The sequence below is a fragment of the Leucoraja erinacea genome, chromosome 20, assembly GCF_028641065.1.
Source record: "Leucoraja erinacea ecotype New England chromosome 20, Leri_hhj_1, whole genome shotgun sequence".
NCBI classification, from domain to species: domain Eukaryota; kingdom Metazoa; phylum Chordata; class Chondrichthyes; order Rajiformes; family Rajidae; genus Leucoraja; species Leucoraja erinaceus.
This window is the reverse complement of record NC_073396.1, coordinates 17,043,135-17,059,157: the sequence shown is the minus strand read 5'-3', so window position 1 is coordinate 17,059,157 and position 16,023 is coordinate 17,043,135. Positions and strand designations below refer to the sequence as shown.

The window sequence follows — 16,023 nt, the reverse complement described above, 5'->3', positions numbered from 1 at the left end:
TAGGAGCAGACTTGGGCCATTCAACCCATCAAGTCTACACCGCCATTCAAACATGATTGATCTATCTCTCCCTCCTAACCTCATTCTCCTGCCTTCTCCCCCATAATCTCTGACACTGTACTAATCAATTTTACTTAAGTTCGATCTGCAAACTTGCTAATCATGCCGTGTATGTTCTCAAGATGAATATATGGTAATAAAGCTAAACTGAACAGAATCAGGCCATGCTGACAATATGCCTCGGTCCACATGATAATAAACTGAACTCTCCCCAGAAAATAATTGTTCAGCAAGCATTAAGAAATTGCAGCAAATTGTGGACGCAGCCCAGACCATTACACAAACCAACCTCCCTTCCGTTGACTCAATTTATACCTCGCGCTGCCTCGGCAAGGCCAGCAGCATAATCAAGGACATGTCTCGCCCTGGCCACTCCTCTTCTCCCCTCTCCCATCAGGCAAAAAGTACAGAAGTGTGAAAACGCACACCTCCAGATTCAGGGACAGTTTCTTCCCAGCTATTATCAGGCAACTGAACCATCCTACCACAACCAGAGAGCAGCGCTGAACTACTATCTACCACTTTGGTGACCCTCGGACTATCCTTGAACGGACTTTGCTGGCTTTACCTTGCACTAAACGTTATCCCCTTATGTATCTGCACACTATAAATCTGCCGTCTAATCTCACACATTGCCATGTCGATAAAACCCTGTTGCTGCAAAGCAGCTACACACAGAGAGAGAACTTCAGCACATAGAATCATACAATCAGGCTCGGTAAAGCTTCATTTGGAGTATTGTGAGCAATTTTGGGCACTATATCTGAGGAAGGATGTGCTGGCTCTGGAGAGGATCCAGAGGAGGTTTACAAGGGTGATCACAGGAATTAGAATGTTGATCCATGATGAGCGTTTGTCGGCACTGGGCCTGTACTCGCTGGAGTTTCGAACAATGAGGGGGGGAACTCATTGAAATAAACGGAATAGTGAAAGGCTTGGATAGAGTGGAAGTGGAGAAGATGTTTCGACCAGTGGGAGAGTCTAGGACAAAGGGTTCTTTAAGGAAGGAGATGAGATGGAATTTCTTTAGTCAGACTGTGGTGAATCTGTTATTTATTGCCACAGAAGGCTGTGGAGGCCAAGTCAGTGGATATTTTTAAGGCAGAGATCGACAGATTCTTGATTAGTACAGGTGCCAGGGGTTATGGGAAGAAGGCAGGAAAATGGGGAAAGGAGGGAGAGATAGATCAGCCATGATTGAATGGCGTAGACATGATGGGCCGAAGGGCCTCATTCTATTCCTATCACTTATGACCTTATAGCATATATATTGATGCATAAGAATATAAATATCATCGTTATTATAAAAAGAATATAGCATATTTTTGCAGAATATAGCCTTTGTTATGGAATAGAATAAGGATAGAACAGTCCAGCACAGGAATGGGCCCTTCGGCCCACAATATCCGTGTTGAACAAGATGCAAATAACATCCAATTTCTTCATTTTATTCAATGTTTTTTCTTAAAGCCTGGAAAGAGGCCCTTAGGCACACTTTGCCCACCCTTTCCAGCTTGACAACATCTTTCCTATAATACGACAACCAAAACTGAGCACAATACTCTATACTCAATGCTCTGACTGATGAAGGCCAATGTACCGAAAGCCTTCTTGACCACCCTATCTACCTGTGACACCACTTTCAAGGAGCTATGCACCAGCAATTGAATTTCAATCACAAGATTAACCTGTTTCTAAAAACACAGCAGGCATCCCTCTCACACATGATGTTTAGGCCAATTATCCACAATAATAGGTGGAGTTGGCAAGAGACTGCATCTACCCAATCTATTCCTTATGATTTTACTCATCACCCCTCATCCTCCTGCGCTCGAAGGAATAGTCCTGGCCTACACAACCTCTCCCTCTAGTTCAGACCCTCTAGTCCTGGCAACATCCTTGTAAATCTTCTCCATGCCCATTCCAGCTTGACGACATATTTCCTATAACATAGTGACCAAAATTGAACACAAAACTCTAAATGTGGCCTCACCAACGCCTTATACAACTGCAACATGACTGCCCAACTTCTATATTCAATACTCTGACTGATAAAGGCCAATGTGCCAAAAGCCTTTTTGACCACCTTATCTACCTGTGATGCCACAGGTAGGTAAGGTTTCCTCATATGACAGTTCCGCTATACTCGTGAACCCACACTGCACTGCCTCAATAGCAAGAATGTCCTTCCTCGAATTAGGAGACGAAAACTGCACACAATACTCCAGATGTGGTCTCACTAGGGTCCTGTACAACTGCAGAAGGACCTTTTTACTCCTATGCTCAAATCATCTCGTTATGAAGACCAACATGCCATTAGCTTTATTCACTGCCTGCTGTACCTGCATGTTTACTTTCAGTGACTGATGTACAAGGACACCCTGGGCTCGTTGCACCTCCCCTTTTCCTAATCTGACACCATTGAGATAATAATCTGCCTCCTTATTCTTGCTGCCAAAGTGGATAACCTCACATTTATCTACATTATATTGCATCTGCCACTCGCTGTACCTGTCCAAGTCACCCTGCAACCTCCTAGCATCCTCTTCACAGTTCACACTGCCACCCAGCTTTGTGTCATCTGCAAATTTGTTGTGTTACTTTTAATTCCATCATCTAAATCATTAATGTATATTGTAAATAGTTGCGGCCACAGCACCGAGCCTTACAGCACTCCACTCGCCACTGCCTGCCATTTTGACAGGGACCCGTTTATTCCTACTCTTTGTTTCCTGCCTGCTAACCAATTCTCTATCCATGTCAATACCCTACCCCCAATACCATGTGGTCTAATATTGCTCACTAATCTCCTGTGTGGGACCTTATCAAAGGCTTTCTGAAAGTCCAGATACACTACATCCACTGGCTCTCCTTCATCCATTTTACTTGTCACATCGTCAAATATGGGAGAGTGCAATTGCTCAGGAAGCTATCCTAGACTCAATGGGCTGTACAGCCTTCATTTATGTCATAAGATAATGTGTGGATCCTTTCCAAAATATGTGTTTTTGATGCTGTTTCTGTGGCTGGGTGTGTTCACTTTATGCAGTGGACATCATGGACCCATCACTCTGACTACACGTTTCTCCAACTATTTGTCACAATCTGCTGGCATATGACATTGACTTCTTAATTTTTCAACTCGATCTATGAACCCACATCTTCACTCCTAAATAGCAGCATTTTATCCACTTTGGACAATTTTGATGAAATGTGATCGACCTGTTATACTATTTCTGTTCTCCCTGCTTCAGGTTCTGCATAACTTGCTGAGTGATTACAGTACTTTGTGCTTTTGGTTTCTGCAATATTTTGCCTGTGAACAAAGACAGTCCAGTTGCATCAGTGTGATTGATCTGTTTGGCTTTGTGTGAACCCTGACAGTTGATGTGGGAGGCTGTTTGATATTCAATGATATCAATTACCGCACCTTATGTTTTATTTGGCAAACGGGCGACAGATCCCAAATCAGGACCTTGATGCCAGCCATCACTTCTCTGTAATTACACAACTGCATAAACCCTTTTATCTTCCTGTACATATGGCTTTGTGCCCACCTGGGCTGTTACTTCTGATTTTAATGCTTGGTGTTCATTATATTCATAGGCACGGATCCAGTCACAAAGTGGTGGGCATCCATGATTGCGGTTGCCATCAACTGGTTGCAAGGTGATGATGAGGCAGCAGAACGTCTGTATCCTATGGTGGAATGCATGCCAAAACCATTACATGCAACAGAGTAGGTGCCATTGCCTAAATTATCTCCACCTAACTTCTTCTACAGTGTATACATTCAAAGTATCTTGAACAGTGTTGTTTTAGCCAAGAGTATTTTAAGATTCAAGCCCCTGTCCCACTTACGTGTCCTTGGCATGCTAATTACGCGCCCTCGTGGTCGCGTTGAGCCTCCACGGTCCCGCGCGACTTAATTCGACTGCACAGCCGTCTGGAGCGCGTGACGTCATTTGCAGATGGATGCAAAATGCCGGAGTAACTCAGCGGGACCAGCAGCTGATCTGGAGAGAAACAATGGGTGACGTTTCGTGTCGAGACTCTTCTTCAGTCTGAAAAGAAGGGTCTTGACCCGAAACGTCACCCATTGCTTCTCTCCAGAGATGCTGCCGGTCCCGTTGAGTTACTCCAGCATTTTGTGTCTTATCTTCAATTTTCTTGGTCCCGATCTGGGAGTACAAGTGGGGGCAGATCCGGACGGCAACGGCCGTGAGCCCCAGGCCGAGTTCGGCGATCGTTTGCCTGCTTCTGCTGTTGTTGAAGGCGAGACGTTGCATCGCGCCAGGGTCTTAGGCCTGTCCCACTTTCGCCGTCAGTTCGGCGACAGGCCGTGGGCGCGCAAAGATTTTGTTCGCTACAAAAATTTCGGAGCCCCGCGCGATGTCGCGCACAACTACATACCCGTCTGCGCTTCTAAGTGGGACCGGCCCCGCAAGGCCTCAACGCGACCACGAGGTTGCGTAATTTGCGTGCCAAGGACACGCAAGTGGGACAGGCACCTGACTAACTATCTTGATCATTTGATGGTTCCAAACGTATAAGATTCAGTATCGGTTCTAATTGTGTATCACCAATCCTTCTAATTTAAGCGTGTGCTTAACTATAGTATTATGGTTTCCACCACCAAATAGATTTGTAATCTCATGTTAAAATTCACCTAGTGTTGAAATTGCATTATTACTATGTGGAATTGTGGGGAGTGGTGGGGAAGGTGGCTGAGGATTTCACATACTCTCTGTTTGGAATATGGTCGGAATTTTAGATGGCTGATCACTGAGCAAAGGCACACCAAAATCTTATTTCGCATTTATTCAATCACAGGACATGGGTGCTGGTAAGGTCAGCATGTATTGACAGTCCCCAAAACTTGCCCTAATGTGGGGTGCAGCATAGATTCACCAGAATAATTACAAAGATGATGTGGTCATGATATGAGGAAAGATTGCTCCATGCATGCTAATAGAGGCATGCGTGCTAATTTACGGCTGGTCAGTTTATGGAAATGTACCCTTATTGAAGTCACAGAAACCTGATATACAGATTAAAATTCACGCTCATGGCATTTGTGTGGAAAGAAACGTAGATTAATCGGTACAAAATCTTTTTTTGTCAACTGACATTTCTTGACACAATCACGATGACATTATTTCGCATCACGGAAAATTACGATACCACTGTCTGAAAAAGGGTCTCGACCCAAAACGTCACCTGTTCCTTCGCTTCATAGATGTTGCCTTACCTGCTGAGTTTCTCCACCATTTTTGTCGACCTTCGATTTTCCAGCATCTGCAGCTCTTTCTTAAACATACCACTTTAGTGCATCATTTTCTTGAGCACTAAGGATAACGGAGACTCTTGGGATCTCACAGCACAGACATAGGGGATAATAATAATAATGAATTTTTTTAATGGGCGCCTTTCAAGAGTCTCAAGGACACCTTACAAAAATTTAGCAGGTAGAGGAAAAACATGTAAGGGGAATTAAATAAATAGTAGAGACATGACTAGTACACAAAGTAAAGACATAATTCAATTCAAAACACAATATGAGGCAATTAATGCACAGATGAAAAAGGGAGGGGGACGTGGGGCTAAGGATAGGCAGAGGTGAAGAGATAGAATCTTTCAGTCTTTTTGAACATTGGGCTTGAGAAATGTTATGCCTCACTGTGCCATCTGTATCTTAATTTGCTTGCTCATTTGTTAAGAAGGTGGTGATATTGAACCTTAATGTATGTCAACAATTTACGTGGTAAAGGTACGTACTATTTTTAGGAAGTTCTGGGATGTTACCAATGAAAACAGATGGGTAACTTGGTTATATTCCCTTGTATCTCTACTCTTGTCCTGAGTATTCAACAGTATGGTTTGTGAAGTATTGTCAAAAAAACCTTGGTGAATTTGAGTGCATTTTGTTAGGTGGCAAATAGTGAAACTAATGGACTGGTAGATATTCTTGGGATATATCTTTGGAGGTGATGTTTAAAATGTGATTCAACAGTACTTACGATAAGAAAGGAATTGAGGGATATTGGCCTAATGTGGTCAAATGGCATTAGTGTCGATTGGCATTATCATCAATGTGGCAAGGTGGGTCAAAAGAGCTAATTTCTGTGCTGTACATTTTTATGAATCTACACTCCTGACTTGTGCTTTGTAGAAGTTATTGGGAGTTCAGAGGTGTGTTGCTCCCTACAGAATACCCATGATTTGACATGCTTTAATTTGAGCTTAAACAGAAATCAGCTATTGTAATTGTGTAGACTTCTGTCATCTGGTGAAATAGACCTACAGAGGCATTTCTGGTTCAGAAATTAGGACAAGGGTGATATGTACATGGAATAATGGCTACTGGGTAAAGGTAGTTCTTTGATTGCAAGCATTTCCCATTTAACAATGAGTGGCATTGGGTTATTTAGCTATAGGTTTTAATCTTGTTCAAGGTACAGAATTGAGCTACCCACACCAGACGAAAAGCTAAACGAAAAGTTGTTGTTTTACCTCAATCGTGATTTTTAAATGCTAACTTCTTGCAGGAGTCAATTGCCAAGGGCTGCGCTGTTTGCATTCAAGGCTGTACGTGCAATATTGGGTAAACAGGATGGCAGTCAGATGAGCTTCTTGCACTGTGAGAAGGCCAGTGGGTACCTGAGGGACAGTCTCAATATGGCATCCTCCACATGCAACACCGTTGATAAGGTATGGAGGGAAGGGAACCTCGTGCTTCTAACCTGTGATACGGTTTAATGCAATACAAGTCAAAAAAATATTGGGTATACTTTGATTCTTTATGAAAATGAACAAAATGTTGATAATGGAAGTTGGAGAAGCCTTGATGAAAACTCCCCCTATATCCTATTAGCAATATGATGTAGTCACTAGTTTTATCTCTAATCTATTTGACCCCCAAAATTCAAATGACCAATTGAATAAATAATTAACATTGTTCTTTTTATGATATATTGGAGGTGGTGAGCGGTGAAATGTACTTACTTTTATTCCTGAATGCAAAAGATGCTGGCAGGCTGACTGCCAAGTGATATCGGAGATTATTCAAGTGTGACTCAGCCTTGTAATCGTCCCTGCTCCCTGCTGGGAGGCATTGCAGCCTCTGCTCATCACCTTTCAATTTAGGTCTTTAAACAGCTTGCAGTTGTCATTAAGAGGTGAACGCTCCTTGTGTATTGATGGGTTTAGGGAGGAAAGTGTTAAAGAGTGTTTAGTGGGGGGTGGAAACGCTTGCAGAATAAAATAAAACTGCTCTAATGTCTTGTGTTTGCATTCTTAAAAAAACATTTTATCTGCCTTTGCTGAATGACAAAAGTAGATTTTTTTTCTTGCAAAGAGATGGAAAGAGGGCATTCCCTGGGAGATGGATTGATGGGTATATAAATTCAAATTTTATGGGAGATGTCAGGATTGTGGTGGTGATGGTGATGCCACATGTCTCAGTCAAACAGATATTTCTGCTCTGTGCTTTTTAAAGGAGTATCCAGCAAGTCTTGCTGCTTTCAAAAACCTCAAGGGTCCCAGTACTCCATTGTTCAGCAGGTGCCTGCCATTTTGCTTCCCACTCTTCTGTCCAATATTTCCTACCCCTTCCTCACTTTAATCTTAATCATAACCACTCAGGTCTGTGGGCCAGCATCTTTGCTCTAGTTAAATAATGCCTTGGGTCATTGGAAGGATTCTGGTATAGATTTGAAAGGTCTGGCATAAACTTAAAGAGAGGTACATGAGTGTGGGATGAGGAAGATAGACAGTTCTGACATTTCCTGAAGTCTAATGAACATTGAATTATATTTTTCTTCAGCACCTGGGCAGCTTATTCAGGTAGTTACGTTCTTCACCCCCCCCACCCACTGTGCCACATTTGTTTTTCTACTGAAAATGCTGGTTTATTTAAATATTTGATTCTACGGGTTCATTAGCTCTTGATGTGTGGTTCATGGTCACAATCAGTGGCGCACTGGCCAGGGTGTCAGCTTGCCCGATGGCAAGTGGGCCCCTGATGAAGCGGGCCCCCTTTGTCTCCTGGCAACCAATATTTTTGGACCCAGTCCGCCACTGGTCACAATCCAGATGTGAGTAAAGTCAGTAGGCATCCACAGAATGTTACACATCCACATCCATAGACCAAGCATCACAGCACACCCTCATCCTGTCCTACTTGTATGTATAACCAGAAGAGATCAATGGGTGTGATCTGCAACTGGGGTTGAAGACCACCGAAGCTGAAGGTAGCCCAGCAGTGCCATCGCAGCTGAAATCTGCTGACGATTCAAAGCATGGAGCAACCCTGGGACATTCAGAACCTTCAGTATTTTATTCTTTCTTGCCTCACCACCCCCACTCTATTGGATGAATGGCTGCAGCTGTGGTGCATTGTAGTTGCATTGCATGTGTTCTCGAAGTGCAATGCACCTGCAATGTAATACAGAGCCAGACCCCAACACCAGTTCTACACACTGACTGAGAAGGAACCACCAGTTCTACACACTGACTGAGAAGGAAAAGCCAGATATCTGAAAATCGGAGATGACCGGAGCTCCGTGAATGGTGCTGCATTGTTTAAATAGTATGTTTCTGCAGTTTTTAATCTCTTCCACTTCTTGTCTAATTCTCAGTTTGTATGCATTTGCTTCACTGTGATGTATATATTTTAAACAATCTGTGGCCTATCTCCCTTTTATATCCCTGTTGTTTGATAACCAAATTAGAAACAAGCTACGATCCCCTCATTATGGCGATTTTGGAAATGGAAATTCGTTCTTGGAGAATTCGCACCCACTACCCAAAAATTTGAGATGCAGAATAAAATTCGCTCATTGAATTGATGTGAAAAAGTAAATAAATAAGCACTTTTTTTTATTATTGATGCATTCACAGATCACAAAGTTTTGCGTTATGAAAAGTTATGATACAGACCATTTTCTAGGAATACAACTGCTCTGTAACCTGGGGATTGGTTGCCTTAATGTGGAGAATCGTAGCTGCAAACTTGAAATCTTGGCACCCTAATGAGTGCCCAGCTCAGTAACATATGCCTGTGGGACTAAGGTTATGCTGAAAATAACCACATTAAAGTGGTCTGAAGGAGGTTTTGAGTAAAGTTTAAAAAGCCAAATCTGAGCAAACATAGTTAGTCATATAAAAACCATGGCAAAGTAATTAGTGCTAATTCCACCACTAGAAGAGAGGTTGTGTGTCTGAGATTGTCTGTTATCTTTCCAGGCAGTGCAGCTGTTGCTGTGTGATCTCTTGCTCGTCACCAGGACCAGTGTATGGCAGCAACAGTTCAATGGGAGTCAGCCCATGAGTGGCATGCATCACGCATCCCCGCTAGAACTCAGAGGCTTTCAGCAGGACCTTAGCAGTCTCAGGAAGTTGTCTCAGACTTTCAAACCTGCCCTCCGTAGGGTAAGTAAATTGTGACGCGGTAATGGGTGAGGAGCGCCAGTGCAGCTGGTGGAACTGGAACACTTATATGGGGGAGGGATACCACGATTAAAATAAAATAGTTGCTGATTCAATAGTGATCTCTAGATTGTGAGCTGTGTCATCTGGTTGAATTCCTGATCTTGGCCCATGATAGAGGGGAGAAAGACTAATAGTGCTCAAATACTGCAAATGGAACAAAAGATCATCAAAGGAGAAATGTCCTTAGAACCTCACTTGAACATCAATAATTTATGAAATGACCTTCAATAAATGGTGAATATAACCTCAACAGAACAAAGTTTGCTATGTCAATGGTGCCATCTTTCGGATGAACAGTTAAACTTCGGTCCATCTGTTCAAATGGATTTCTACGATGTACCTTTGATTGAAAAGGAGTGTTAATCTCCCAGTCTCTCCTTCAGCAAACATCATCAGAAACAAATATAATGGCGCCTTAGAGCTCACAATGTGTTCCCAGGAACATGAACGTCAGTGAAATCGACATGTGAAGGTATCATTTTCGTACAAAATCTTCTTACAATATAGGAACCTAAATTCAGTCCATTGAGTCTATTTTGATTCACAAAACAATCCCATTCTCCCTAAATGCTCTCCTATCTTTTCTCCTCTCATTCCCATCGTTGCCCACCTGACCCAGCAAAATTTTACCCTGTGACACACTCTAGAACAAAACATAATGACTAGCTCACACATTTTTGGGATGTGGGAGGAAGCTCTGACTCCACACAGACAGCACCAGAGGTTGGGATTGGACCCAGGTGTAATCTGACAGCTGCATTAGCTGCTCCATTGGGTTTTCTGTTGGAGATGCATTGCTGACAGCCCACTGTGCTGGGATCCTGGCTGAGGTGTTCCTGCAGCAGCGAAGCAGTGATTTCATCACTGTATGGCTCAGTGTGGAGTGAATGTGCATGATTGATATTGGGCAGGAAGTAGTTCAGTACTAGAGATAGGGCAATGCTGGATGTAACCCGAGTGAACCTTAACCTTTAGGAGTATAGAGTGTCGGAGGATGCCATAAAAAAGAAATTGAGATCAAAAAGGGACCAAACAATCTCACTAGCACAGATTAAGCAAAATCCCAAGACTTTTCCTAAGTAAAACAGCCAACTCAGCGGGTCAAGAGCATCTCTGGAGTAAAGGAATAGGTGACATTTTGGGTCTCGACCCTAAACGTCACCTATTATTTTTCTCCAGAGATGATATTGACCTGCTGAGTTACTCCAGCATTTTGTAACCATCTTCGGTTTAAACCGGCATCTGCAGTTCCTTCCTACACATTAGGACATTGGAGATGCACGTTACAAGGACATTGCCTGAAGAAAGGTCTCGACCCGAAACGTCACCTATTCCTTCGCTCCATAGATGCTGCCTCACCCGCTGAGTTTCTCCAGCATTTTTGTCAACCTTTAATATAATAGATGCCACATTTAGATTGAGCAAACTAATTTAGCAATAATAGTTTGGAGAATTAATATTTGGCGTGTCTAAGATGTTTTCCTCGATCAATATAATAATCAACCAATGAGGGTACGGACCATTTTACTGAACTATTGTACAATGATAAAGATTTAATTAATAATTGTAGATACAGGGATTTCAGGGAAGAGTGATCATGGTATCACAATGTGCTGGAACTCAGCAGGTCAGCAGCATCTCTGAAGAACATGGATAGACAATATTTCGGTCAGGACCTTCAGTTTGAAAAAAGATCTCAACCTGAAATATCTCCTATCCATGTTCTCCAGAGATGCTGGCTGGACCACTGTGGTACTCCATGCAAGATTCCAGTTTGTGCAGGTCCTTATGTTTTCTGGATCATGGTAGGGAATTTTGTTTAGCAATTGCTAATATATAAAACATTAATACATATTTTACATCAACTTCATATTTCCTTAAGACAAGATCTCAAGGGGTAAAGTAGTCCAACTACATCTAATAAGAGAAGTTTTTGATGATATTGAATCAAAGGAAAGGCAAACGGCTTGAGGACTAGGAAAACAACAGATTTCACTAGAAGGGGACCTAAAAGATTGATGGGGAAAGGGAAAGTAGAATACAAAAGTAATTTAACAAGAAACAAATATTCTCTAGATGAGGGAAAGGCTAGCAAATAATGAATGCAAGTTTCTTATAGATTAAGGCAGAAGACATTAATTTGGGGAATAAGAAAATGGCAGAGAAATAAAACAAATATTTTGTGACACTGGAGGAGACGCAATCTCCTGGAAACAGTGGAGAACAACAGGTAGAGTGAATGAGGAGCAAAATACTTGATTTTGGAGAGAACAATGTAAATGAAAGCCAACAAAGAACTAAATATTCTCCAGGATACCAGGAGTAACTTGATGACTTACAGTGTCTCTGTAATTTCTACATGCTGAAACCAAAATGTATAAAAATGGCTATTATTAAAATCTGACAATGTGCATTTTAATCACATGTGGTTTTTTTCTATTACAAATCTCAAATTGTGGAGTAGAGGCAAACAAATAAATGATGGGTCTTTGTCCCAAACATTATGGTGGGCACTATGAGTCAAAGCTCGTTATCTTTCACCAGAGAGGACAGAATTAAAAAATATCAACTGAATGTCAGCACTACAGCACAACCTCCGTATTATGGTTTCTCGGGGTAAAGAAGCTGCAAAGTTTAATTTTTTGGAATGTGGGATGTGAAATGTGGAAATTAGAGCTGGCAGAACAAGTTTTAACCTCAACGCAGTGATGGTTTGGGTAGGAGGAATGAGATAGGGAGGATTAAAGAGGAAGATTCATTATTGTGAATAAGTTATAATTTAATGACTTGGTTTATTTATTTTTCAGGTGTTCCTACATGAAGCAACAGCCAGGTTAATGGCAGGAGCCAGTCCAACCCGTACTCACCAACTGTTAGACCGCAGTCTCAGGAGACGGGTCACAAACCCAATGCCCAAAGATGGTGAGTAGCTATATTTAGGGAACAGACATATTACAATACTCTTAATCCTGGTTGTTACGCACTGCTATTAAACAGCCGGGGTTGAATCCTTTGAAGTGCATCTTAAAATCTTAAATGGATACATCTTAGTTCTGAGCATTTTCTTGTTACAAAGATAGATTGGATGCAAACCTGAGCTTTCTGTTTGAGGCCAAGTCCTTGTTCCCCTGTACACCTGGAGCTTCAAGTATTCTGAGAAGTTCTGCGCAATAAGACATTGAGAGTGCTCATTCTGGTTTGGGCCTGTGTAGTTTGTTGGCATGTTTGGTGTTTGCCTGAACCTTAGTAAGAGCTGTTTGTAATCCTGCAATACTTTGCTCAAATAGCTGCTTTTAATAGAAAACTCTGCTGAACACTCTGATCAGCAGGCAGCTGAGCTGTGATAGGCAACATGATCACACCAGTGATTGGTAATAAGATGCCTAGGAGGGCTAACATCCTCTGGTCTCTATCCCAGAGGTATTGAGGTTGATATGCCAGTTACACCAACTGATTCAACCTACAATGGAAATGGAAGAAGAGATCACTCCACAGCCACACTGATGCCTCATCAAAGGATGCTTGATTTTCATTCCCTTCTGACCATCTTTTTTTTTTTCCATTTTGTGTGTTGGAAGGCGAGACAGAGACGCACCCTGGCAGGCGTGAACATGCTGAAGCTCTCCTACTAGCGTGCCGCTATCTTCCACCAAGCTTCTTGTCTGCACCGGGCCAGCGAGTTGGCATGCTGGCAGAAGCAGCCCACACACTGGAAAAGATTGGTGACAAAAGGACTCTTCATGACTGTCAGCAGATGATCATGAAACTGGGCAGTGGCACCACAGTCACCACAAGTTGAAGTGGTGGTACTTTTTAAAGGGAGGTTCCACCTATATGCTGAAAGCACTGTGACTGTGTAGTGTACATGCCCCCGATGAAACAGCACTGCCCTTTTAATATCTTATTAAAATAATGACTTGATAAAATAAAAATCATATTTTCATAGGTTAAAAGTGTACATAAAATATTTATAATTTTTTAAGTCAAAAGTCAAAATCATTTTTGTAGAATTAAAAGCACTTCTGTCTAGATGCTTCCCCTGTAATACTGCACCAATGACAAAGCCTTTCTGGGCTGAATTCTGTGCAATATACTTTGATATAATTAAAATAACCGAAATGAAACAATGCAATGCAGTTATCTTTTTTTCACACTAAATTGTTTGCATATATACACCAGTATAATTTTTTTTCGGAGCACCACATTTTTTCCTTTGCTTGGTAGCTTGGGGAGACAGGGTGCTTCAAGAATAATTTTTCCTTGCCTGCTGGGCCTGTGTCACAAAAGATTTAAAAGAGTGATTGTACTGCAGGAATCTAGATAGTTGTGGCTGCATTTCTTTCAACAAAGCATTAACCTGAGATTCTGATCAGGCAACATCAGGGAAGCAAAGAAAAGATGGTTCCAACATTAGTCTCCTCACCTGTGCTGTTTGGTGGTGGAAGTGGATTTTTGCAATATTTAAGTATTTGGGCTAGCTTTTGAATTGCCAAGGCATTAGCCAAATGCTCGTAAGCGGAATTTGTATAGATGGGAACTTGATGGTTGGAATGTAAGTGGTGGGCGATAGAGCCTGTTTCTGTGCTGTGATAGGGTGATTAATGGGAGCAAACATTACCGCTCTGCCCTTCTCCATCCACCATTCCACCAGATCATATCCTATTTATATCTATTTATGTGTAGGAAAGAACAGCAAATTCTGGTTTCAATCGAAAATTGAGACAAAATGCTGGAGTAACTCAGCGGGACAGGCAGCATCTCTGGCGATAAGGAACGGGTGACATTTCGGGTCGAGATCCTTCTTCAGGGTCTTGACCCGAAACGTCACCCGTTGCTTCTCTGCAGAGATGCTGAAGGGTCATGACCCGAAACATCACCTGTTCCTTCTCTCCAGAGATGCTGCCTGTCCCCCTGAGTTACTCCAGCATTTTGTGTCCAATTCTATTTTTATTTATGCTTCCTAACTGCTTAATAAAAGTCCATTTCAGATATAATTGACCCCCAGCATCTGCAACACTTTGAAAGAGGAGATTGTCGATAGTGCAGCCAAGAATGTTTCCTGTTCTGCACCACTCCTTAATCCAGCAATTCCACAAAATCCAGGAGAAATGTAATTACAAAGACCCATTCAATTATCCCAATGGGCCAGATTGCTTCCTGCAGCTTTTTATTCCTAAAAATTGGCATTGCATTACATGTACAGTACATTACACATTGAAAGAAAGCTTAAGAGTTGTGGATCAGTTCTCAGTAGGTATCAAACCGTCCAGACATATGCGGCGCCATTAATCTTCAATAATCATCTTCACAATGGTAGCATGAATAATTTTAGGAATAATATATTTCCACCTGTTCCAAACATGACATATTGAGAATGTCTCCATAACAGTGCCTGTTGGCCTCCTTTGCCTTTGGGGGGAAAAAAAAAAAAAAAAAAAAAAAATGTGACTTTAAAAATCAATAAATAAACACTGCTAAGTGTGATAAAGGGAATACTTACTCTTCGTGAATCATACTGTTAATCTTCCCTGGTACTTCACTTGGAAGGCCCATGAATATCACTGTTTTACTGTATAAAATAACCACTGAGCTGAACTTTAAAAAACATAGTGAGGCAATCAGCTGTGTCCTTGGTTCAAAATGTATTTCATTACCAACTTTAACAAATTAGACTATGCTCATTCATGAAGCTTTTTTTAAAATCATTTAATAGCAGACTGCAGGTTAGTATTGTTCCAAACTCCTCTCACATTTTCCTGGATCCCACTTCATAAGATTATCTGCACAGCAACATTAAGACAACTGACGATTTGGAGTTTCTTTTAGTGCTGGCACAGGCACCTTTCTGTTCAGAGAAACTCAAAACTGTTTATTTATCTACCCACTGACGCTCATTTCCCAACCCACCCCTCACCCCATCCCTATCACCCCCAGAGAAAAATACAGCAAGGATTCAATGGTGGAGAACGTACATTGATTAAGAGTGTCAACCTATTGGCATCCTCTTGGTATTTTGGGATAGGTGATGTTGCTTTAGGACGTTTCATTCTTCCATCCTTTTAACTGCACTGTTTCACGATACATTCATTCACTTGTCAGGTTGCAGTCTGTTTTAACACCTACTTATGGGATAATGTCACTTGGCACAGTGGAGCTTTCCTGGTGTTATAGTGTTTTAGATGATATGCTCTAAAAGGAGAAAGTGATAAGAAATTAGTTCAAATTTTTATTAAAATAATATATACAGCAATATTGGCCATTATACACAAGAGCATTATATCTTGCAAGTATGTAATACCTTAATTAAAGTTAGATCATGGTTTTGTATTCCATTAATGTACGAACGTTGCAAACTGAACTGATCCTACTGCTTTATTGGTAGGTTTACAGGGTTCTGTGTCTTAACCAACATTTAATCTTAAACTAACAAAACATTATCAGGTTGCAGTCTGTTATAACACCTACATGTGG

The 16,023-nt window shown here is 41.6% G+C and overlaps 2 protein-coding genes across 4 annotated transcripts in view; one reads left to right on the top strand and one right to left on the bottom strand.

Annotated features, from left to right (window-relative positions):
- The window catches only part of srebf1 (sterol regulatory element binding transcription factor 1), a 43,746-nt gene extending 30,069 nt beyond the window's left edge, over positions 1-13,677 (top strand). The window contains exons 16-20 of the mRNA XM_055651905.1: positions 3,667-3,799; positions 6,609-6,771; positions 9,307-9,492; positions 12,360-12,474; positions 13,131-13,677. Coding sequence (XP_055507880.1) covers positions 3,667-3,799; positions 6,609-6,771; positions 9,307-9,492; positions 12,360-12,474; positions 13,131-13,351 — 818 coding nt within the window. The 3' untranslated portion in view covers positions 13,352-13,677. The remainder of the gene's footprint in view (positions 1-3,666; positions 3,800-6,608; positions 6,772-9,306; positions 9,493-12,359; positions 12,475-13,130) is intronic.
- Positions 13,678-14,684: 1,007 nt separating this feature from the next.
- LOC129706838 (transcription factor 20-like) overlaps positions 14,685-16,023 on the bottom strand; it is a 36,958-nt gene continuing 35,619 nt past the window's right edge. For all 3 annotated transcript variants that reach the window (XM_055651375.1, XM_055651374.1, XM_055651376.1), the window contains one exon: positions 14,685-15,741. In XM_055651375.1, coding sequence (XP_055507350.1) covers positions 15,718-15,741 — 24 coding nt within the window. In that variant the 3' untranslated portion in view covers positions 14,685-15,717. The remainder of the gene's footprint in view (positions 15,742-16,023) is intronic.